The following is a 25,528-nucleotide window of genomic DNA, read 5'->3' on the forward strand; positions in this document are numbered from 1 at the left end:
AGTGCTACTTAGGGTCTCCAGCTAAAGCAGATCTGAGCAGTATCAGGTCCAAAGTAGTGTGTTACCCTGGCAATGGAGCAAGATTCTGATCTCAGGAAAGATGACTTTTAAACTACTCCCCCCACTGGAGTAACAGAGGTGGGAGTGTCATCAGCCTGATCCCTGCCACGTGCTCTGGCCAGCCCAATGCCCTGGCACACCTACCTGTTTCCTGCCTGACTCTACTTCCTTCCACCACCATCCAGGAACACCTGTGCACAGAAAGCTTCCCTTTGCCACCACCTGTCTATTCCCTAGCAAAGCATGCACCTATTAGTAGCAATTATCAACAGATTATTCTGATCAAACACCAAAAAAAGGATTTTCTTGAGCAGATTGCTGTAAGTGTAATCCCTTCCCGGTCAGCTCTCCCAAATCACCCTACTCACACACCTGTACATAACTCACAAAATGAAAACTCCTAAAACACAGTGAATTATTTTATCTACTCCATTCCTTCTACATCTTATCTATTACTACAACCTTTTGAAATAGGGGTGCAGTAAAATCTGATTTTAAACATGAAGCTTTAGTCTGTAGTCATTCTCTTCAGTCAAAATATAAACATAGGAAGCTTCAGATACACATTTTATAACAGCAATGGACAAATCTATCACAGTAACGCTTTTGAAAAGTAATGAAATGCAAAAATATATTGAGGAGGTTTACAGCAGTTTAATGAAGGCTCTCGTACAAAATCTTGAACTCAAAGTTACAGTCAAGAATTACTGAAAAATATAACTTACAATGAAAAAGCTGATGAGAATTGCCCACTTAGCCATGGAATTAACTGCGCTTTAACGCTGTGCTTAAATAGTCACCACACAATAGGAACAAATTTAAATCACGACCAAGGTACACACAATTCACTTCCATTCTGTTTTCAATTACATGTATTCAGCATGTAATTTAACCTCTGGAAATTACTCTGAAGAACCGAGAGATTTCTCTTATTTTTTTTTTTTTTTTTTTTCCTTTTCCCAAACACTCACTGGAAATAAATACCATTGAAAGAATACATGTGGAGTGCAATAAAATGGACACTTAGGCACTGGTACAGTCTAGTCCTCTTCAGCCCTCTACAAACTACAAGACGAGAAGTTTTAAACCACAGATGGAGTGAAGAACAGGTTAGAGCTGTACAGGTAGTGCAGCAGGTTATGTACTACACAAGAGCACATCTGCAAAAGGTCCCAGGAGATTTTTGTTGAAGATGCAGCGTATCCACACCAGGTATATCGTGAAGGGCTTAATGTTTTCTGAGAAGGTGTGATTCTGATGGGACAATATATAAGGCATGTAAGTGTTTTCCCCTTGCTCTTGTATCCACACTTCATATTTTACTTCTCTGACCTTGAGATACCTCAGATTCCAGGGGATCTGCCAGGACACAGCAAGTTTAGCTTCACTCGTGCCCTGGACAGAGGCCTGACACTTGGCATCCCTCACTTTGCCAGGGTAGAGGCTACCAGACCACTTCTGCCTCTTGGGTCCAGGCTTAGACTTCACAGTCTGCCTAATCGTGTGTATGAGGGACGGGATGTTCACCTTGGTGTCCTGGTAGGCACGGAACAGCCACTCAGGGTTGCGGCAGCAGAGGTGCCGCGGCACCTCCGTGCTCTTAATGATGCGCTCCTGCTCAGCTTTGTCCAGGTGAGCAATCCCACCCTGATCCCAGGGTCTGTCTGGATAGGCTACGGTGTCTTCCCTGTCAGTGTTCTGCCAGGCAATGTAGTGTAGGTCCATGCCAGGAAGGGTTGCCAGGGTTTTGTAAGGGGTGTAGTGTTCGGGGTTGATAGCATATGGGAAGAGCTCCACCACGGTGGCCCCTCTTGGCAGGAAGAGCGACATGACTAATTGGGCCCCGTGCATGCTGACCAGCATGGACGCATTGCTGATCAACCGGACGATGTCAGAAAATGAATGCTCCTCCAGAGAGACGGAAATGGTTTTCATCTGAAACTCCTGAGCAAGAGCCAGGATTAGTTCTGCCTCATTTAGGATAAGTCTGTTGATTGTCCGACTGAACACTACGATGTACTCCTCACTGGAGCTTTCCTCCAAGCTGATATTCAGTTTCTGCATCATGAATTTGGTGAACTGCCTGATCTCATTACCAGAAACCAAGATATTAGCCTTTGGCCCTTGTGGCTGGACAAATCCGTACTGGTACCAGGTAGTGATTTTGGATAGTCCCACATAGGATTTGGTAAAGCAGAGGAGCCTGCCCAGGGTTTTAAGCTCCTCCCTGAGGAGCGGCTGCTTGTTACTCAGTAACTTGTAGAGGTCAAAGTGAACACCTTCACTCCACCCTTCCATGAAGAAGAGTCGAGCCTCCAGATCTAAGTCTGAGAACTGCTGCATGGTGTAATAGATGGGGAGGAGGTCGTCATGAAAGACGTGCATCAGGTTGTCTGGGTTGAACCTGTTGGCAATCAGCGCCACATCAGGCACGAAGACCGGCTTTGGCATAAATTTCAGCGCAGCAGCTGGCAGCTCCACGAAGTTGAAGTACTGGGTGTTGTGATCTTCCACAGAGGAGAGGTCGAGCAGAGCTGGCTGAAACCTCCGGGAGCCCAGGTTGGGCAGCATGACAGAGGAGTTGCTGTGAAAGTAGACAAACTCCTCAGCCTCAGTAGAGTAGCAGAGGGACTCAAAGCGGCAGATGCGGTCGGTGTGCATCCTGCCAGTGCACACCATCCTGGTACCGTTCTCCACCAGGGCCTGCAGAGCTGCATGGTAGTCAATCTGAGCCTCAGAAAGTTCCTGAGACTGGCGCATGAGGACCAACTCCTCCTCCACCATGGCGGCATGATCGCGCAGTTTGATGTACTTCCACAGCACGGCAGCGAGGATGGACACGAGCAGGGCATTGAACACAGCTGCTATGTTCATTCTGTAGTTAGGTCCTAGCAGGATGACAGGTGGGGAATGCAATGGAGAGGGGACACATCATTAACACTCTTTGACATGGTGAGGGCAAACACCTGTGGAAAATAAAACAAGAGAAGAACCACTTAAACATTGGGTTTACAGCTCCACCATAAATCATATTTTATGGACTATTCAAGAGAGCTTCTTTCCAATTTTTTCCCCTTCCAGGGAATGAGAGGAAGGAAGAAAAAAGTGCCAAAGGTCTCCCCAAAACTGTAAAAAAATATAAAGCAAACAGAACTGGGAGCTGCTCTACAGGAAGGCTCCTCTCATTTTCATTTATATGCTTTTGAAGAAGAAAATGTAAAGGAGTTTAAGGATGAGCTCTATGAAGATCTGTTCGAAAGAAAAGTATGTTCTCTGGGACTCTGGATCTGGGATCCAGGACTCTGATTTTTGCAGACCACTCCCACAGTGAGGGGAAATAGAGCACTGCAATCCCTGGGCCACCTGCAGAGGACTGGAGACCAAGCTCCTCCTCCCACTCTGTATGGCTGAGGGCACTCAGGGGTGCTCCCACCTTCACTGAGCAGGTAGCAATACCTCGAGGAGTATTGCCAGGACAGATTTTGCTACACTCCAGTGTGCAATGTGAACTAGTGAACATCACATTCTATTTCATTTTATCCAGAGGTGGGGGAAGGACTTGTAGGTCTATGGACTGCCCTGAGAGAGAATCCCGAGTCACTAGGGTATTGCTCTGGTTGCAATGCAGGATCAAAGGCTAGGAACTGACATCATCTTCCAAAAGAAATACTGGCATAGGAGAGTGGAGAGCTCTGCTCTTTATGAGAGGAACTGATGTGTCATTAAAGAAATCAAACCTTCATTTAGTGAGAGTCTGGCTCACACAGCACAGCCAGCCCTTATACAAATGATAAGCTAATGCATTTGAAGGGTTTTGCTGTTGGCATTTTCCCATCCCAACCTGAGAACCTTTTCTGTGCTGCTCCGAAGCCTCCCTGATTCTTTTTCTGTTAGAGCCTGCCACTGTTTTCCTTCTATGCAGAAACACTACTGGCTTATATCAGAGTATTGATTATGACTTCAACTGTGAACTTCAATTGAGGTATTGATTCACCTACAGAATTTATGGACTTCAATTTTCATTATGCCTCAAGATTCACTGCTGGTCAGGCTGTAAATAATTGCACCCGTGACTCATGGGGAACTTTAGGAAGGGAAATTTCTGCTTAGTATTTACCCTACTATATTGTTCCTAGCTGCCATTTTTAAAGGTAGCAATTTTAAATTTCCTTTGGTGCAAGTTTGCTGTTGGGGGGAAAAAAGCAATGTCTCAAGCACATGTTCTGACATCCCAAGCATCCTTTAGCATTTTAACCAAGAGACACTTCTAACATGGCAATGTGGAGAAAATTAGGTAGGCATATTGGGGACCAAAGCAAACACCTCCTCTACTGCTACAGGAGATCCTTGGAAAAGAGTTACTGCAACTTAAAAGCTTGACTCTGCAACTTGGAACTGAATGGAGAATCATTCATGGAACTCAATGAAGTCAGAAGGGATTCCTATACCTCATGAGATCCCAACAGCCTGGAGGATCTGTCTTGGAAAGAACTGAAGGTACCTCAGAGTCTGAATAATGTGAAATAAATGAGTGCTAGCTATAAGCCACACAAACTCAAGAGGTGATATCTGGGGATCTGAGCAACAAATTCATTTCAATTTCTATCTACTCAAATGAAACAGAAATGAAGTCCACCTTCTTTGGCAAGTGGTCTGAAAAACTGCTTTATTTAGAAACTCCCTAAAAACAAGCAGTAAATTAAGAATGTGTTGTTTTGATTTCAACCATGAAAAAAAATGAAAGCGACCTAGAGTGGTCATCTGATTATCAGGGCAGGATCAACTCTCCATAAAGTATGCCCCAAAGATGCTTCTCTATCTCATTCTTAGTACCCATTCATCTCTTCAGCCAATCTCTATCAAGAGAGGCATGAAGGACTGTGATAAACTCTTTTCTAACACTTAGCCTTTGTTTCCATCACAGCAATTTTAACTGGGTCTTGTCCCAGGTGTCACAGACATCCAGCACAGAAAAATGATGGCTGTCACATCACATCTCAATCTGTCCTCCTCTGTCAACAGGGGACGAGTGCTGCTCCTTGTGGCCGTGCAACTCTCAACCATGGTTATTCCATGGACAGCCTGGAATGGAAAGCCACTGGGGACAGCACTATATCACTCAGGTTCTGCTAATGCAATCAAACCAGATTTCTGGAAGAGAAGTTTTTGATGGGGACAGATCTTGAGTTATTTTATTGGTACCGACTTTCAAAGCTTTATTTTACTTCTTCACTGTCTTTGAAAAATGTCAATAATCCAATATAATATGTAATGATATAATCCAATTCTGTACATCACCTCTCCACTACAAACCTCTCCTCTTGTGAACATGGCTTTAAGCGACTTCAACAGCATCAGCAAGGAAAGGATCGAGCCCCAGCAGCCATGTGCAAAGCCTGATCATCAGTACATGGAGGACTTTTAACAAGCAAGTCCTCTGCTGCAAGCACACACTTAAAGGAAGGCAAGTCCACAGGCATTGTGAAAGTTAACTCCTGTGGGTCAGAAGAACAAAGCACCTGCAAGATCTACAACTTGGCAGAGGAAGGAAAACTACACAGCTTCTTTATTATTCCATTATGGCAAGGTGAGTGTGTATGTGTGGATGTTTCAAAGGCATAAGAAGCCCACAGTCTATAAAAACACCACTGCAAATACCACCTGCATTTCATGGGCATTTTGGTGGTGAAGAGCTCTGCTGACCATTACAAACCCCTTGAGCCAAACAGACCTCCTTGAAAACAGCCTGTTCAAATGTTTCAACCCTGACTGATTTGTTCTCTCCCTTCCAGCCCCAAGGGAAGGGCATAAGAGGCACTTCAGAGATGCGGCCTGATGGATGCAGCCAATGTTCAGAGGTTAGCAATTCTCATTTCAGACTCTGCCACAGCCATACCTGCTAAATGGCTAGGATTCAACAACTCAGCCTTTTAGTAAAAATCACCTGCAAGGCCCTCTTCTACTCTTTCCTCATTGCAGCTCTTTCTCGTCTCTGCACTTGGCTGAAGTGAGTGTATGTGCTTAAGCCAACCGGGTATCAGGAATATATGTTAAATGTTAGCAATGCTAAAGTAATCCATCTTCATTTCTGTTCCTCGTTGCCAGTTCCTAAATCCTGATTCATGCTGCTTGGGAGAAAGCTGCTTTTGATGGAAGTTAACAACCGGATGTGGACAGGAAGGGGTGCTGCAGGCAGAAATGAAAGGAGAACTTCACAGGTACTCAGAGAACTGTCTTAATTCCTTGCCTGTTTTCCCACATTTTATCATCCACCTTTTTTTCAATCTGACACTTTCAGTGAAAACAGACCTCCAGAAACTATAATTTTTGGTCCCTCGGGGAATGATAGAGCATAAATAGTAACAAACAATCCCACTGTTGGCTCTTACATACCCAGGAGAGGCTGCACCAAGGGAGTAAAGGCAAGCAATCACTCTCCATGTCCCCTGGTTCCTCAGTCCCCCAAGCTGAGATCAGTCATAAAGTGCTGTGAGCAGCAGTAGATCTGGGATAAGAAACTTTCCCAGGAGGCAGAGGGTAACACTGAAACAGGTGAAAGCATTTAGATTTCTACCTGAAGAGAACTGCTTCACAATAAAAGAAACTTTCATTACTAAATCTCCCTCATGAAGTGGATCTAGAGCTGCCACTCCCACAGTGTCATCAGAGAACATTCTAAGAACTGAAAGGCACTTGCAGAAGTGGCAGGCTGGACACAGTGCTACTTTTCTTAAGAGCAGAGTGTTCTGTGCTGTTTCTTTCTACACAGAGGGCAGCCTCTAGGCCAGTTACCCCCCTGAGCTGCCCACAGACTCCCTCCTCTCCATCCCTACCACGTTCATCCACCCCCGTGCTTCCCAATGACACTGGGATAACCAGGGCTCTGCTCCACCTGAGTAATACGCCCCAGTTACCAAGGAAATCGATTGGACTGACATTTTTTCACTCTCTGCTTTGAAATGCTAAAGCATCATCCTTCAGCACCAGGAGACAGGGCAACTGATAGATTGGAGCCAAGCCAGAAGAGATGTGCATGTAAAAGCTGCACAGAGCTTCTCCCTGCAAAGCTGGCAGACGGCAATGATGTCCCATGGGAGGGGATGGGCTGTGCCCTTGAGGACTCCGGAGAGGAGTGGGCTATAGGGGAGCAGCAGGAGTGAGAGAGGGAGGTAGATTTCCCTGGCAGTGATGCTGACAGGGCAGGGAGCAGCAGACTTGGGGAGCCAGACATGGGGAGCTCAACAAAAACACCACTCAAGACTGTACAGTGGAATTAAGAGCATATCCTAGAGCTTGCAGCACAGCCACAATGGATGCTGCTCCAGCAGCTAAGAGCCTGTGGGAGGCACTATTTTTGGTCAGCTCATCTTTACTCTTTTTCCAAGAGTTCACAGGCATGAAGAGCTTACCCCATTTTCTTCCTCCACCCCCATTCACTTAGCAAAAGCATCACAGTTTCGTTCTCACAGCCCAGCGACTTCTCTAACTAGCACTGGCTGCTGATAAGCAGATAATGTCTTCAGGAGTATTCATTTGGTGTGTTCAGTAGGCACTTCTGGCAGAGCCCTCCAGTGTCTTGCAGATCTCATGCAAGTTTGGACACAGCAGCACCTTCTGCCTGTTAGCTACAGGTTATCTGATGTATTAAACATCCTCAGGAAGTGGGAAGGACGCAGGAAGCATAGATGGAGACACTGTTCTCCATCTCCTGTTAGCATGCCTAGGAGATCAGAGTGGGTGGGATGAGAGAGGAATTTCCACTAATAGGCAGTTGGCATAGAGAACTGTTTGGATTCATTTAGGAGATGAGTTCTGTTGTTCTTTTTTTAATTGTGAAGCTACAGTAGGATGAATCACTAAAGCTATTAATATGATGGACAATGTTCCAAATCTCTTCTCCATTGTAAAAACTGCAATCTAGGTAAGAAACAGGGAGAAAAGCTACAAAATCCACATTTTAAAAAAATCCCAACTACAAGAAAAGACAAACATACACTACTAAGACCTCCAAAGGGAACAAATCAAGAGCTTGATTAGGGAGAACAAGGGTGAACAGGGTGACCAGCATGCCTAAAGAGGGGTCACCTATTCCTGCAGGTTTTAACAAAATGAGAAGTGCTGGTTTTGTCTATTTAGGCCTTGATGAACTTTTGTTACCAACTACCCAAACATTTTCCAGGCCGATGTTCAGCTTCCCATAGCTACAGCAGGCTAAAAAGCCTCATAAAATGGAAAACCAAAAAAGTATGAAGGAGACACATTTCCAGAGATCATCACAACTCTGTGCACAGAGGGAAATGCCTCCTCATGGAGGCCAACTTGGCTTTGGCCCAGCTGGTCAGCTCCTGTGCACAGCTTGCCAGTGGTGGCAGGGTACCCAAGAACCATCTCCAGACTTCCCAGAAAGGCAACACAACTGGAAGTGGACTGGGGCTGCCCTTGCCACAGGACAGCAAAAGAATTAAGAGCAGAGCTGCATGAGCAGGAAATGGGCTTCTTGTTATGGTAACATAGTGGGAGAGGTAGGAACAGATATTCCCTCCTCAAGGACATTTTCCCCATCAGCACTGCCTACCTCTGGATTAATTTCTTTCTACACTGGCTTTCCAGGACCAGTACAGGAAAAGAAAAGCATGCAAACACGGCATTTTGCACTCCGCCTGCAAAATGTCTTCTGTTCTTTCTCCCATCCCTGATGCAAGAGGCTTAACTAACGATTCAGTGTATATAACACATGCAGTTTTAAATACCTACTTCATTCATCCTTAAAGCAGGAGTTGCTAGAAGGCAACTTTCCCAATTGGAAGGAGGGGGAGTTGGGATTCGGCAGCCAAGAATTTGCTTTTATTCTCATCTCTGTCACAGATTCCCACAGAACTACAAGCAAGTCAATCCCCACAGCCCAAAAAGCTGTTATCATCTTATTCACTCTATTTATTTAATGAGATACATATATCTTTCACAGTACATAGCACATTAAAGAAAGGATGGTACACTGAATGATTGATATACTGGAACATTTTCTTTGTAAAAAGCAGCCAACTGTAGAACTGCTGACTTTTTAAATAGGAAAAGAGCAGATTCTTGTAGAGGGAGTAAGCCCAGTAGTTAAAGATAAAAATATCATTATTGAAGCCTGATACAAAGAGGGGACATGAAAAATAAGAATATCTTGACTATGTGGTCTCAAGAAGAATTTTAAAAATAGAGCTTTATTTAGGAAAAAAAATCAAAATATAACAATGTATTTTAAAAAACTCTGTCTTATAAAATCCTTATCTATAGATAGCTGTGATCAAAATTAGGTCCATCTTCAGTTTGTATGGTTCAGCATAAGTGAGGAATAGAAAGCAAAACTAAATATTTCTATAAAAGACTGCAACCAAGGAGGCTCAGGCTCTGTGCAATGGGCCCTACTGCAAAAGTACCTTCCATATGAGCAGGAGAAGACTGGTGGCTGCAGGACACCTCCCAGCTGGACTCATGGATAGAAAACCTAAGGTTTCTTCCATTTAATTTCAGAGTTTCAGGGATAGGAAGAGACCAAACCTGACTTTCACAATGACTAGCAGCCGTTGATTTAATATTTCTTGATACTCCTGTCTTGATCTACAAAATAACAGGATAAAAAAAATTGTTGGAATCTGTTGGACAAGCAGTCAATGCATAGAAGCAAGCCACAAAGCTGAGTTAAAAGTATAAATCTAAAAAGAATACTTCTTGGGCTTTTAAGATCTGCATTTCCAAGTTCTCCATCCATAATAGAGTATGAAATCCTTTCCCCAAACAAAATCCCAGATCTCCACAAAATTCCCCTAACAACTATGCTTTTCTGATAAACAAGCTTGTGGCAAGAAATGTAAGAAAAATGAGCTAAAAATGTAAAGAAAAAGAAAAAAAGAAGGTATTTCTCTCAGCCCTCAAGTCTTGTTCACCTTCTGAGAGACCCAAGACTAAAGATGAAAACTCAAGTTACTCACAATAGCCATGGCTAGATAGAGGGGAAAGCTTAACAGGCAGAGTTCATTCCAGCTATCTTTGTTCACTGGAGTATCCCACTGAAACCTATCTGGTTGCATTGTCATTAACAGCCCTGTCATACGAGTAAAAAGCCTCTCGTTTTGCCTGGTCCCTTGCTTTTAGTCTGTAAACAAGATACCTTTGTCAGAAAAAAAAATTGTCAAGAGAGCAGCAGGTTTATCTTACTTCTCTGGTCTGCCTAAAGCAAAGACAGAGAGGGGGTGGCTGAAGGGAAAATTTACTAATGCTGCAAAACTGAATTTAAAAGAATATGATGTGAAATCCCAAAGTACTGAACAAGACGATCTGCAGCCACTCCAACTGTGCCTCTGGGCTTTAGCTGCCATTTGTTATTCTCTGTATTTTATCTTTCCTTTCTTTCTGTGTTGTCCAGCGGGCAGAGTACCTGTGTTACTCGGGTACTGGGACCGGTGCTTAGCAGCATTTACAGCCTGAGCTCTCCCTGCTTTCCATCAGCATGGTGCCCAGGACCGCTCATGTGTCCTGCAAATCCTAAGCAAGAGCCAAAATTGTTCGGAGCACAGCACAGCCAATAAAAACAGTGAAAATCCCTCCTAGGTTACCACAAGCTCCACATTAGCATGTTTTTAGGGGAAGAAAAAAAAAAAAAAAAAAAGTAATCCCATAGGAGCACGTGTCCGGCAAGAAACACATTTCTGCAAACCTACGGAATTTAGTCCATATCAGAGATGTTTTCCCCACGAGCCTTTAGTTTAAAAATGATAAATCAAACCACAAGTCAAAGAGGGACTAAAAAGACGTGGGATTAGAAATGGACTACTGACTCCCTTCCCACAGAGGAGGGATTCAGTGTGAACTTGCAGGGAAAGGGGGAGCGAGGAGATACCATCGCAGACATGCCAACCTCCCCCCCACTTCCTCAGTATCCTCAGTACACTGCAACCAGGACTGCCAACAAAACTGAATTCAGAGCCGTATGTGATCAGCACAGCAAACACAGCACAGTTACAATGACACCCAGCAAAGAAATGCAGTCATTCACAGCATCTGCAACCTTTTTAGTCTTGGAAGTACTACCACTGGTAGATCAGTGTTTCAGCACATGCACGCATACCTGGTGTTGCTAAATAACAGGAAATGCTATCCGGTGCCTCTCTTTCACAGGAGAAAGAAAAAAAAAAAAGAAGACACCTTAAAGCTATGCTTTGCAGAGGAACGAACACTCTCCAGTCCTCTTCTTTCCTCACCACCACAAAGAAAAAGCAAAAATCCCACCTAAGAGCTCTCGGCACCGTAACCCGTGCACCATCTGCAGCCTGAGCTACCTTTCTCCCCCAGGTCTGAGCATGCTCCGTCTGCCGGCAGTGTCCTATCGCTCCAGCTGGCTCACCTCAATTTGTTAGCCTCCCAGAGGTCAGCCTTGCATGCAGGATGATTTGCTGCAGTATTCCTGCAAATCCCCGACGGGCGGCCACACTGAAACAAACACCACCGTGCTGTTTCACGGAGCCGAGCGTGTCTTGGGAGACAGGCGGCAAACTGCTTCTGGGCAGCGGGGACACGCATTTTAGAAATCCTGCTTTTGAGGATCGTTAACGCCACTGCTGCTCCAAACACTTCACACAAAAGAATAAAACAATAGGAGAGAAAGGAAAAAATGCCCCTTGCTTGAGGACGTGAAAGCCTTTCGTCATGCTTTCTAATAATTCCCTTGGCACCAGGAAAGCAATTTCCCAGCTGTGATGGTCAGCAAATGGCTTAGAATTTAACAAGGCTGTGATTGCCCTCCTTCAGAGATCCAGGGAACGGTATTTTCATACTAAAGTTATTTTTTATGGTGGAAACAAGTAATTCCTGAACACAAAGGCACTGAAATTATCAGGAGCTTATAAGAGAATCTCCTACTGCACACAAGCTCATGGAGGCGAGTGCCTTACCTCAACTTTCACAGCAGAGCTTCAACCTGTGAGCAGCTTCATGAAGATGACAAACCGGATAGAACTGACTGGGAAGACTTCCAGTTCTTATCCCACAATGGGATCTACATGCAGATCATAGCCCCCCAAAAGGCTCATGGCATGAAGCCACATCACTAAACAGAGGCACGAGATCCCAGCCCTGCAGGGACACTCCTGCAGATCACAAGCAAACATACCAGGCTCTGCAAATGTGTTGATTGTATATTTGCAGGACACGTCTTGTTGAATATCTGTCTGTGAGGATTTTTCCCTTTGAGAGCTTACAGGTAAAATAAGAAGGATGAAAAAGAAGAAAAGTTCTCTAACACCTCCTTCCATATACTCAAGGTGGACTCTGAACTACAGCATGACCCTATGCCTGTCCTGAGAGGATCTCAGAGAGACACTGGTCAGTCACAACTGCCTGGGGGAAATAAATGAAAACGAGTAAAGAGAAGCAAGCCCACCCAGTGCCCTCAGCCTGTCCTATTGGGACTAAGGAAATCCAAAGTCACCCTTCCCTTTTTAAGACCATCTCATTTGTCCCATTGCCCCTCTGAATACAAAGATGTTCCCTTAAGCGGAACAAGTCTGTTATTTTTCCTCTGAATTTTGAAACTAGAGGAGTGGAGTTAGATTTGGAGCTGACTTCACTTGAGAAAACACATCTTGACTTTGTGTTTTCCACACTTCAGAAAGCTCCACAGCGTGACCTACCTCCCACTGATGCTAACAGGAGCCTTTCCACTGACCCCACAGATCTTGGCTAGTGACTTTATCAGTGGGACCCCAGATAACCCAGACACACCATGTCAGTCTCTTTTTCTTAGACAAGCTTTTATTTTACTGGAGAAGAAAGGACAACATATACAGACTGGTCTTCCATTTATGAATAAGCTTCTTCTCTACCCCTGGAATGAGTTTTATTAATGAGTTTCTTAGGTACAATTTATCACAATGCAAAGAGAGTTTAACCCCAGTCCTGAAGAGGGTCCTGTTTGTCAATCTGCCACACCACAAAATACAAAACTACATCATTATGGGGTGGGAGAGGAACCATAATCAAATAATTCCAGCAACTGGGAAATAATAACTGCCCGTTACTATTGCACCATAAGACACTAAGTGTGGATGTCCCAAGCTCTTCACAGCCAGCACCTACTACAAGCTGGTAAGGTTTGAATAGGAGGTCTTGGCTCCGAACTAAGAATTTGATGAATATTTAATACCCGTCATAAAGTTGCAGCCTTCAAAAACAGCATCATGTTTTAGAACTCCTAAAAGGCAGTACAGCACAAACAAAACTCATGAAGCTAGCAAGGAAATCTGAATAAATCCCTCTTGGCTTAGGGCTGACAAAGAGCAGGTAAATCATTATTTATTGAATCTTTGCAGTGCCACATATATGTTGCAGGGGTGCCTCAATTGCTCTGAATCACAGTATTTATTATTTATAGTCCCAGAAGGACTCTCTATAAGAAATTGTTCTTCTTGCAGTGCTTTTGAACCAAAAGTGCATTTCAGTTTGAGAGCACAAAAAAAAAAAAAAAATATGCCTGAACTAACAAAAAAAGTCATTGTACTGATAAATACAAAAAGAACACAAAGGAAGCATTTGGTTTCTGGACACCAAGATTGGGACTTCACACAGAGAGAATGACATTTTGATTCTGTAGAAGCTAGAATTAAAACTCATGTCAAAAGGACCAGGACTTCAGCCAAATACTGAAAATTCCTAAGCAAGAATATACCTTGACAGTGTAAAAGGTATTTTTGTGAAGAATATTTAAGGGGCCAAACCCCACTTTGCTCAAGTGCTTCCAGAATGACATGCTCCCAGGCTTAAAAGATGCAAGTTTTACATAAACATTAGGTTTAAAAAGGCTTAAGTATGATCAAACATATTTTACACACAGACACACACACACACTCTTAGGTTACATGTCTTGACATCAACCTGGCAAATACATAAATATTTATCCTCCTCTGCAGATATGTGCATGTTTTGTACATATAAAACATTTACTTGCCTGCTATCTGAATTTGTCATATGCTAAACTATTCACTCTAATAAACCCTCCACCCCTATTAGGAACCACCTTAGCAGCACTGCAGGGACACGCTGGCCTGCTCCTGCAGCTATATGCAGCATGTGCGGGCAAGAAAGGTGTGGGAGAGTTACCTGCCAGTTCCCAAGGCAGGAGATGGCTTTGGTAGCTGTTCTGATTCAAGTTAGGCGTCACTTGTGCTCTTTCAAGTTCCCATTTTGCCATCAGTAATGACAGGTCAGCAGGGTAAGAGAGAGAAATCAATTCCCTCTCCTACAGCTTTGCCAACTGCACACCTGCAAATGTAATTAGTGCCAATGTCTGCAACAGAATCTGAGATAATTCATGCTCCTGAGAGCAGTTTGGTAAGTCAATGATGTTCAGCAAGACTGACATGAGAAACCAAGGGTAAAACATTGCTTGTGAGATCCCTGGGTACAGCCTCACCCTGGTGCTTCCCACAGTTGCTATTTGTTAACTGTATTTGCCCAGGCAGCAGGAAGATCATCTGCCCTCTCTGAGACGACACTTCAATATTAAGCCACAGCCTCACCTGAAGAAACACGTCTCCCATTTTACAGACAAAAAGACTGAGCCTGTAAATGAGATCTGTGTGGGATACACCACACCAGCATCCATTAATATGAGAGCAGCTTCCTGTTAAAAATCTACCAACAATCAAAACCTCTTGTGTATTCCAAGGTTGTATTATGGGCTTCAGGACTCGAGACAGGAGCTGGTGACTTCAGGACCACAGGTGACAGAGTAAACATGGTGAAGGACAGAGAGGAATAAGTTACCAGCTCTGTCACTGTTGCTCTCAAAGAGCTGCAGGAGGAGTAGCCACAAGCCTGACACACTCTGCTCCCCACACACCTTCCTCCCATCTTCTAGTCCCACTGCACTTGCTGTGCAGAAGGTCCAGGGGCCTCCTGCATGCCTGGGAAACCCACCCTGGACCCACAATTTAGCCTCAAGTTGGAGGGCCTTGTCAGAGTGACTTGTCCTGGGAATTTTGGAGGAAAAAGAAGAGAGCCTCTTTCCCTTGTCTGTTGGGACAAACAAAGTAGTCATAACCAGCAAGTCTCACAAACGTCTTAGGAAATTAAGATATTGATATCACAGCAAAATACAGCTATTGATAGGGAAAACACCCCTGAATGTAAACATCACAGGGATGCCAAGGTATGGAAAAGAAGAGACATAACAGAAATACAAAACTTGCTTTTCAGGAACTGACAGGCACTTAGATCTGTAGAAGTGAACAGATAAGAACTGTGTGGAAGTATCCAAAGGATAGGGCTTAAGATATGCAAGAATTTAACTGTCTTCACTGGATTATGCAACTGATTTTCAAGTGGGCTGCAGTTGTTCCAGAACTGATGAGAACATCTCAGTTCACATGCAGGATTACAGGAGGGCTTCAAGACTGAGGTCCAGGACTTTGATGGTCCTTATGGGTACATTCCAACTCAGAATATACTAGGACAGGACTGTTGCCTGAAGCTGCCTTTGTTCTAACTTTCCATTTTTTCCATGCTCAGAGACTCTCTTAAAAACCTTGAGAATCCAAACCTACAAAGTTCAAGTACTTCATGGAAAGAACTCCATGAGGAAGCAGTAACAGCATCTACCATCTTGATCAAAACAGCAGTTTCAATCCAAGCTGGAGCATGTGCTTCAATTAGCCAGTCTCTGACAAATGCCTGGAAGTAGCTAGAACAGCAGCATGACAGAAAAATAGTTCAGAGCCAAGCTAAAGGAGAATCTAAATCAAATCAGGGGAAATAAAAAGGTTTAGTGCCATTTTGAGTCCCATAATTGCAAACTGATTGTTTTGCCTCCAACGCCCCCTTCAGCCACACTTGTACAACACATACTCACTTTCTAAAGGATGCAACCAGCACACAACCCAACCCTATTCCTAGGACAACAGTGTAATATTAACAGCAGTATCACAGGATACCCTCCCTGTAGTGTAATCTTTTAGACTAATGCTAAGGGAGCACAAAACATCCATGTTCTGGGTGGGGAACATATCTCAGAGGTGTTGACAGTCACATGAAATTTCAGAACAGAGTATTAGGTCTCACAAATAATAAAATAACTTATATGGGAGGTAAAATAAAAAAAAAAATTTAAAAAAAGTATGTTTTCTGACAGCATAACCCACAGGCCTGAAAAATATCTGCTGGCAAATTAAAAAATATCCTAACAACTGTGTTTTGATGAGTATAGAAGGCCCAGAAGAGAAGTAGTAACACATGGCTGCAGGCCAGGCATTTACTGTTGCTCTGAGGGCTACTGCTGCTACTGACAGGAAGGAGAAGAAAACAAAGGAATCATCTTTCTCAGCTTCAATATGAACCCCTTCATCCAATAGGGAAAGTGTGATGAATGCACTGAATTAATTGTAAAAGCCCATTTCAGCTCCTCCAGGTGTCTTATGCAACCATTTACGGTTCAATACCTAAGAAGAGCTTTTTCATGCCCTCAATAGCTTGAAAATTCATTGAAAGACTACTGAATGTAGGCATATTTATCAAGGGCACAGCAGTAAGAGGAAGAAGTCCAAGCCTGACCTGATGGGAATTTTTTGTATTAGACTTGCTGCTGTATTTATCTGAATACAATAATGGTATCCACCTTGGTAATAAAAAGCAAGGTGGTTAGTTTTGCCCCATTTTTTCCCGCTAATAAATCAATGTATCATTTTCCTGCAAGCCCTCCTTATGACCTACTTGTGTGGAGGTTTTAAAACCCGTAAGTAGACAATATGACATACAATACACACAGGAAGGTGAATGTTACAGACAAAACCAGGAAGTATCTGTTAAAAGAGGAACACCTGCAAAACTACTGAAACAGTTGCTAATCACCTGTGTCCCTTCAATGATGGGAGATTCCTTACCCAACCCTGCCACACCAGCTCATTTCCATTCCCTTCCTTCCTACCAGCAAGATCTGCTGCCTGTTGTTGCATCAAATGCTGAGTCAAGTCTTTGGCAATGAGAATCTCTTCAAATAACTGAAGTGTAACCTGAATGTCAGCGAGAGAAGAGCCAACTGCTGTTTAAGACCGCTCCAGTTAAAAACATCTGCCCTCATTCATTTTGTATAGCTCTGGATCCATGTGCTGATATTTGCAATGCCAAGAATAGAGTGGTCTTTCAGCTACTTTGCAGAGTATTTCAAGACATCAAGGGCTCTCCAGACAGCTTCCTACACCAGGATGTGCTTTTCCATCTCTAGGCTTCTGCTGGCATTGATGCAGCCGTTCCCCAGAGAAGCCACATAGCACAAGGGAGGGCTGGAGCAGGGCTGAACTCTCTCACTAGCAAAGCATTCCCAAGGTAAGTGCTGTTACACCCAGCAGCCTCAAAGAGTAAGGTCTTGTGACCTTGAAGACAAGACTAAAATATACATATGTATTTGCCATAGGCAGTGAATCCTATCCCAAGTCTGGAGAGGTCAGAGATAGAGGACGTTTACAACCTTCCTGCCTTGGCTCATCCTGCTTCACCCCTTCTGTGGCAGAACAATGTGCTTATAATCTAACCTGGGGGCTGACAGGAACAATCTGCTGAGGTAGCCAGCCCTTCTCTCCCGGCAAAGGAATTAATGCAACAGCACAAAAAGCTTCTCTTGCAACTATGAAGACCCAAATCTGCACCTGTGCTCCTGCACCAAGTATGTGAAATGAGAAAGCATCAAAGTCAGGGACTTAGGACTGGCTAGAAAACAGCCATCTTGCTGAGTGACTTATAGTTACACAAAATAAGCACCCTTTCTTTGCCATCAAGGCAATGAACCAAACCAAAGCCCAAATTATACTGAAATAAAAACCCTCTTCTCTCATTTGATTTAACATATTTAAAGCTTAAAAATAAGCATGCAAGAGTCCTGTGTTCCAGTGGGACAATACATGCACATAAACTAAGCAAGGACTAGAGAACTTTGTGTATAATAGCTTGCCTTGTGACCTCTGTGCTAGGTATATATATATATTTGTATACAATACATATGTATGACTATTGCAAAATTCATGTAAAAGATTACAATTAAGAAAGACACTACATATTTCTTCTGTGTTTATACCCACATTGAAAGATGATTAATCAGTGATTTTATAAATCCTAAGAAGTTAATTTCCATAAGCTGCTAGCTTCCCAGCTGTAGCTTTATACTTTGACATAACCATAACATAGTCAAAAGCCAAGATGCTGCAAAGCCATATATAAATGTGTGTGGAACTGTCCCAGGTAACCTTACAGAAGAAGGGAAGGTGAGAGCAACTCCAATCTTAATTTTCTATTAACTCTCAGGTCTCTACATGAACATGAGTAACAATCTAAGTAGTAAAGAACAAATAGCCAGAAGCAAAGAGCAGAGATAAGAACAAATTATTAAAAAGTGATAAGCACCAAGGGCCCTAACTTAGCTAAAGGCAGTAAAAATGCAGGCACACAGAGAAAATCACATCATGCCTCCTCAAAATGAATCTGGTCATATAGTTTTAGTGCTGAGTAAGTGACTGCCTCAGTGCAACACCACAGTGTCTGCTAAAAAGGACAGTATTTAATCTGTGTGCTTAGAGGTCTGCTAACCTATTTTCCCAGGTGTCTCTCCCTCCTTCTGAAAGAGAAGATTACACAGCAAATTAATCTTTGTGCACCTTTTTATTTTTCACCACTCCTCCTCTTCCCTCCCGCCACTCGTCCTATCTGTTGTGAAAGGTAAGCAGGAATATATTGAAATTAAAATTGAAATAAATGACAACAGCAGGAACAGCCTGAGTCTGGTTTGGCTCACAAAAGTAAGTTTATGATACGGTTGAGTCAGTGCAAAAAAAGAGGTCATGAAAGTGCTGTCACACACCTTTCTGGAGAAAGCTTTTTGTCCACGTAACTACAGATGAAACCCTTATCTGCTCAGGGAAACTAATTTTCCAGTGCAAAGGGATTTCAGTTTCAATCCACCACCATCCCACTCAATTTACATTACATGTGTCCAGCTGGAGAGGGGAAAACAACAGCAAAGTAAGACATGAAGCAATTCACAACTCACTCATTTCCAATGCATCGAGTGTTCTGTGTGATGGACTGTGGTCATTCTGCAACTGCATCTGACTGTCTGCTTGCCAGAAGCACATGCAAAACCCCATCACATCTGGGGGAACATTGACAATACACAGTGCATTCCTATTCTGTAGAGGGAGTGCAGTCCCTACACACAAACTCAGAAGGGATTTTTTTTCTGGGACCGGAGAAGGGACAGAGGCTGTTGATTTCAAATACCTTCAAGGCATTTCCAAGGTATGTTACATAGACTGTGCTTAAGTATTTCATCGGTCACCCGTGATTCAAAAGCCACATACAGCTTAAAACTGTACATGAGTCTGAGTTTCAAGAAACCAAGGTCTAAACTCTCAGCTGAGTACCACTCTTGGAACAAAACATTCACATCAGTACACCAGTGAAGAGAACTGAACTGCCAAGAGTGTTATTCATCGAAGAGTTTGCAAAATTGAGCCCTAAAACATAATGGGTGAAATTTTAGCACCAAAAGACATTAAAAGCTCACAGCATGGCTTTGAGAAGAATGTAGCAGAAACATCCCAAACAGTCTGGTTTAGAAGCTCTGAGAAGGGAGAGCAAAGATTACTTTTCAGTATTAGCCATAAGGCTTCACAAGAGGAATCTTGTGGAATCTATATGGTTTTCTATCAGAGAACATAACTTGATGAATAAGAAAGATCTGTGTGCAAGCCCACTTTGTACGAGGGGTACATAGAGCATAACCAGGAAACCCATCATAATTTCTTGATGTCATTAAAGCATGGTCCTAATACACAGCTCTAAGCTGAAGAAAGAGATGGTTCTCTGAAACAGAAGCAGTCTATGTCAAATTTACACAACAAGGACTTCCAGTCAAGGGCTCAAATCCCATAATTCAGCTGCTCTTTGCTTCTTCAGCAGCAAAGAAACCAGATTAGACTTTAGAGATGTCTCTCCCTGCTAATTACATGATAACAGTTTAAAACCAAGATTGTATCACATCCACTGTCTCTCAAGAACAAAAATACATGTGTAATCAAATTGTTAAGGTAAAACAGTAAAAGGATGGAAAGGCAATTAAAACCATATACAAAGAAATCTTTGCAACTGAAAACACATGATCTGTTTTCACTGAGAATAACATTTTCTCAGCTGAACTTTGGCAAGTAAGCTGCGTGGTACAAAACCCATTTTTTCATAAATACGATAAAACCTTTCTGTTATCAAATGAACTCTTATTCCTCTCATCTTTAATCCCAAGCTCCATATATGCCACCTCCACACAAGTACCAAGAAATCCTTATTTAATATCAAAATGCCCCTTGGCCCCTTTTTATGCACGTGGCCTTTGGAACATCTAGAAAATTAGGAAGGGGCTTCTGGATGCAACTGAGCAGAGAAGTCCAGCTGCCAGTGAGTACCTAGATCTCTGCTGCAGTTTTATAAGGCAGAGTCAAAGGCCAGAGGAGAAGAGAACACTTCCAAGTGTGTTTTGAAAAGAAAAGGTGAAACATTTTACAATGGAAAAGGGAAACATCAGTTGGTTTGGATATGAGAATTGTGCAGCACAGCCTCTCACAGGGATGACAAAGCAAGCTTTGGAGCACAAGATGGTCAAAAGGCAGTGAAAGCTGGAGGCAGGATGGGAAAAGTTCGTGAAACTTTTCAATTGACACTGGAAAAAGCTTGAAGAGATGAAGGGGCAAATTACTGAGCTCTTTGCTTACATGGCAGTTTTAAGGAAAACTTCCAAGTTAACTCCAAATAGCCAACTATGCTTAAACTCAGGTGTGTCTCTTCTCAAACCTAAACAAAACAACCCAAAAGAATAAAGAAGACCTGGGACTAAAAGGGAAGGAAGAGAACAAATAAGTTGGAGGGGAATAGAGAACAAAAAGATGACACACTTGGACAGAGGATGTACAACAGCAGAATGTGCAACCTTCAAAGACTGCTCTGGGAAAAAACAAAAAAAGAAAAAAAAAAAGACCTGACAGGGAGATTATCTTTTTGATCTGTATTTATCAATAAAACACAAAAAAATTTCCAGTCATGAGCTTGAGACCTCATCACACTGTAAGAAGTAAACAAAATCACTTAAAACACAGGAGAAGAATGTGAGAATTTCTGTACCAGCTGCAATGCTGTTGGATCAGCTGGTGGTACATTAGTGAAACCGATACTGTAAAATCAATGCATCAGAAAAACTCAGCCTCCATCTCTCTTTTAGAGTCTCATGGATGCAAGAGGGATGACATCTATTTCAGTACCAAGAAAACCCAAATAAAAACATTTCCATCTGTACACAAAAATGATACATCACCTCCCAGTTAGAAAACTAGCTCAAATCCATGAGGAAAGAAATAGATTACTTTACACTACCAGGAATATGTGGACAGCAACCAGAGCAGAGAATATACTGCATCCTCAGAAAGCAGACATGATATCAAATACAAAGAAGCAAGAAACATGGCATGAAAACTAACTACAGGGGAGAAAAGAAGAGTATTCCACTAAAGGACAACCAGAAAAAGAACCAGATAGAGAAAAGATCATAGAATCACAGACTATCCTGAGTTGGAAGGGACACATCAGGATCAAGTCCAACTCCTGGTCCCATGTAGAGCATCTCAAGAATTACCATATGCCCCAGAACATTGTCCAAATGCTTCTTGAACTCTGTCAGGCCTGGTGCTGTGACCACTTCCATGTGAAGCTTCTTCCAATGTTCAGCCACCATTTCAATGAAAAACTTTTTCCTGATATGCAAACTAAATGTTCTCTGACTCAGCTTCATGCCATTTCCTTGGGTCCTGTCACTGATCATGAGAGTGAAGAGATCTGTATCTGCCCCTGCTTTTCCCCTCCTGAGGATGCTGAAGACCACAATGAGATCTCCTCCCCTCAGTCTCCTCCAGGCTGAACAGACCAAGTGACCTCAGCCACTCCTCACCAGGCTTCCCTTCCAGACCCTTCACCATCCTTGTTGCCCTCCTCTGGACACTCTCTAATAGTTAAATATCTTCTTTACATTGTGGCTGCCAAAACTGCCCCCAGCACTTGAGGTGAGGCCACCCCACAGCAGAGCTGAGCGGGACAATCCCCTCCCTTGCCTGGCTGGTGATGCTGTGCCTGATGCACCCCAGGAAGTCATTGGCTCTCCTGGCTGAGTTGTGAGTTATTGAAAATTTCTATGTATTTCCCTGTTTGCTAGGGAGGGAAAGTTATGCACTCCCACGTAACATCTTTGGTCTCTTCTAGTGCTTCCACCTTCTAGGCTGAGGTGCTGTGGTGCTGTATCACCTGCTGCAAACAAGGCTCTCTGCTCATGTTTAGATGACACAGACAGAGTGTGAAAAGTGAGAAGTGGAAGCATGCACTGTAAGGTATCAAGAGATCAGGATTTCCATCTACATCAGTTCACACTGTTGAGTCAAAGACAGGAACATGGAACAGCTAAACCTGCACTACCCTCAGACTGCTCTTCAAGGGGACAGGAAAAGGTTCATTTTCTTATCCCACCTCAAGCCACTGAAACAAGTCAAACCTCCTTTCACAGAATGAGCTTTGCTTACCCTGCACAGCATGCTGCCAGGTATATACACCCAATGGAAGCAATGCTTCTGCTAGATTTGAGTTGGATCAGCACTTTCAAACCTTGTGGGCCAAGGATTTGCATTCTTACACATCTTTAAACTTTCTAGGACATGTCATTTATCATTCTGACTGTGATAAAGGATGGCAACACCCTGCTCGTTTATCTTGCTCTCAGTACACTGCAGAAAACAAAAATATAGATTTTTTTTTACAGCAAGGTGGAAAACACTAAAATCACTCTCCCTCTCTGATAACATAACTATAGCATAACATCATCAGGTTTAAATCAGAAGAAGGAAGAAAAGACTTGAAGGAGAAAAAAAAAAAAGTGGGGGAAGCAACATTTACTGCAAAAGAAACAAACAAAAAATTTGTTTACAGAAAAAGAAACAAACAAAAAATTTGTTTACAGACCACACCTGAAAAGAACATTTCTATTACATGTGATTTCAGAACTGACAAGCATAAATCCACCTTCAGCTCCAGGTATTTCAGCCTAAACATGGAAAATACGCATTATTCTGAGTTTATGAAGGGCTTAGTTTTATCGTAGCCTTTATATACCCTTTCTTGGTTAATTTTAAACATACTGCAAGATTTCAAACCAACAGGCTTGGGTGCTCACTGATCTTGAAATACAACAGCTCCCTATTTTTTAACATGTTTCTGAATTATTATATGGGCTGTGTACTCCTCCAGACAAAGGAACTCTGATAAATTACGTTCTGCTCCTAGCTAGGTGCTTCAAGTAATCTCCACCCTCCCATCTCTTCATCACATGAAGCAAAGATGAAGACTGCACAATGTCAGTCACACTACAGACCTGTTCAGATGCTGCCTCTACCCAAAACATCACAATCCATGTGTTGAGATCCTCATCAGTCTCCATCACCAGAAGCTGAAATTTTTGCTACAGTGGGCTCAGGCAGGTCCTGAGAGGGTGCTGACTAGAACACATCCTCCACAGCCACCATTATGCTGGACTGCACCCAGCTCCTCTCACAAGTTTCTCCCGATGGGATTGCTCTCCCTCCTGATTGACTTTCTATTTTATGCTCTTTTATGGCTAAGTGATTTTGGCTGCGCCTGTGGTCTGCAATACATTTAACAAACAGCACAGTGTGCTCTGTGACCTGGCTGCTCCCAAGCCACGTGCCTGCGGGAATGCTGCCTGGAGCATTAAGCCCACTGCATGCGCTTGAGCGCACATGCCCCATTTTGGACCCGCTTCATTACCCTTTTCTCAGCAAGCTTGCCTAGAGTTAATTTAATGCATTTAAGGACTGAAGACCAGCTTTGCCACCCTGCAGTGCTATCAAACATGTTACAGGCAGAGGATTTGGCCATATTCCATCTATAGGGTTTCCTTCAAAACCCACTTCTTCTGAAAATAGCTGAGCTGATGCTTGAGCAGTTTGAAGAACACTGCTCCATCCAACATAGACCACCACCACCACAGAGAGCTGCTGCATCTTTACACTGACCCTTGTATACCCAATGCCTCTCCTATGACACCACAGGAGTGATGATTTCCAAGTCTCCTTATCTGATACTCCAAAAGTATGGAACAAGACTGGAGTACACAACAGTGGTCCCTATATTCAGGTTCTTCTGGCCTGGTCAGCTTAATGCAATGTCTCTCTCTACTGCTACAGATGGACACTCACAGTGCCCAGACCAGAAAGTAGCATCAGGGACTCACAGGAGTAACTAGAGGCAAGTAAACGCTTCCCAGCTTCTTCCTCAGCATGAGTCCCCTGGGCTTGGGGACTGTCATCTTAATATTCCAATTCCCATGGTAGAATGCTTTTTCCTTTTCAAGGGTGACTTCCAGCTTCATCAACATTTAGGCAGGATATAACAAGCAGGAGGCCTGGTGCAACCAGGACAGCTTTGAGAGAGAAGGGGAAGTCTTTGTTTAGAGCCACACCTGGATGTGCCTTTGCAGTGCAACCCCACCTCTGTCTACAAACAGGCTTCCTCCCAACCCACTCAGAAATACCTGTACTATGCTTTCTACCAGTACCATATGAACTAAAAACCTTTAAAGTTCAAACATAAATCACTTCTTTTCTGATCCAGACAATTGAAAAATGATGAATGACAGCAAGTTGTGAAATTTATCTTGTCACCAGCCTATAATTGCTACTATTGGAGCTTCAAATTATGGCAGAAAAAAAAATGAAAACAAAACTGAAGTCCTTATGGCTTGTTTGGATTCTGGTTTACAAAGTAGAGCATTATCTTCATCAGTGTATGAGGAAATGCAATTGCACTGTGGACCACTACATCAAAAACCATCTACTTTAATTAATTGAGCATTACACCAGCAAGAAAATAATTACTGTAGTTATTTCAGAGTTGCTTATTGCTTTTATACATGTGATCTGTCTGCAAAGGTTAATACAAATTTGTCAAAAACCTAAGTTCATTTTACTACAGAATTATTATGGTATTCAGATTTAGGATTAGCATAATGAGATACTATGATTATTAGGATACCTAATGGTATCCTAAGAAATACAAAAATATTTTGAGATCTTTCTAAGGAGGGACTGGATAAGGACTGAGAAGTAAAGGAGGAAGAAAAGGCTGCAATTTAAGTAGGTGTGAGATAGTCTACAGATGGAGATTTAAGGATAGAGAAAGACTAAGGAGCCCAGTGTCAAAGGAAAAAAAAAATAAAAATCAATAAAAAAATTTTGGGCAGATTTCCAAGACCTTCCAAGTAAAATTACAGTACTTTAGGTGCACTTAGTTTAAAGTTCACTCATTCACCTTTCTTCACTAAAAAAGTCACCCATAA

The 25,528-nt window shown here is 42.9% G+C and overlaps 1 protein-coding gene across 4 annotated transcripts in view; it reads right to left on the reverse strand.

Moving 5' to 3' along the window:
- Positions 1 to 692: 692 nt before the first annotated feature.
- POMGNT2 (protein O-linked mannose N-acetylglucosaminyltransferase 2 (beta 1,4-)) overlaps positions 693 to 25,528 on the reverse strand; it is a 31,272-nt gene continuing 6,436 nt past the window's right edge. The window contains exons 1-2 of one of the 4 annotated variants that reach the window (XM_088057339.1): positions 11,177 to 11,409; positions 693 to 3,026 (exon numbers count right to left, since the gene is read on the reverse strand). In XM_088057339.1, coding sequence (XP_087913465.1) covers positions 1,198 to 2,934 — 1,737 coding nt within the window. In that variant the 5' untranslated portion in view covers positions 2,935 to 3,026; positions 11,177 to 11,409 and the 3' untranslated portion in view covers positions 693 to 1,197. Of the gene's footprint in view, positions 3,027 to 9,488; positions 9,561 to 11,176; positions 11,410 to 25,528 lie in introns of those variants that run through there. The other 3 variants (XM_088057349.1, XM_088057351.1, XM_014248419.2) reach the window with 3 other exon arrangements.

The sequence above is a fragment of the Pseudopodoces humilis genome, chromosome 1 (assembly GCF_049639895.1).
Source record: "Pseudopodoces humilis isolate 2021_Gansu_Grassland_sample_001 chromosome 1, ASM4963989v1, whole genome shotgun sequence".
NCBI classification, from domain to species: domain Eukaryota; kingdom Metazoa; phylum Chordata; class Aves; order Passeriformes; family Paridae; genus Pseudopodoces; species Pseudopodoces humilis.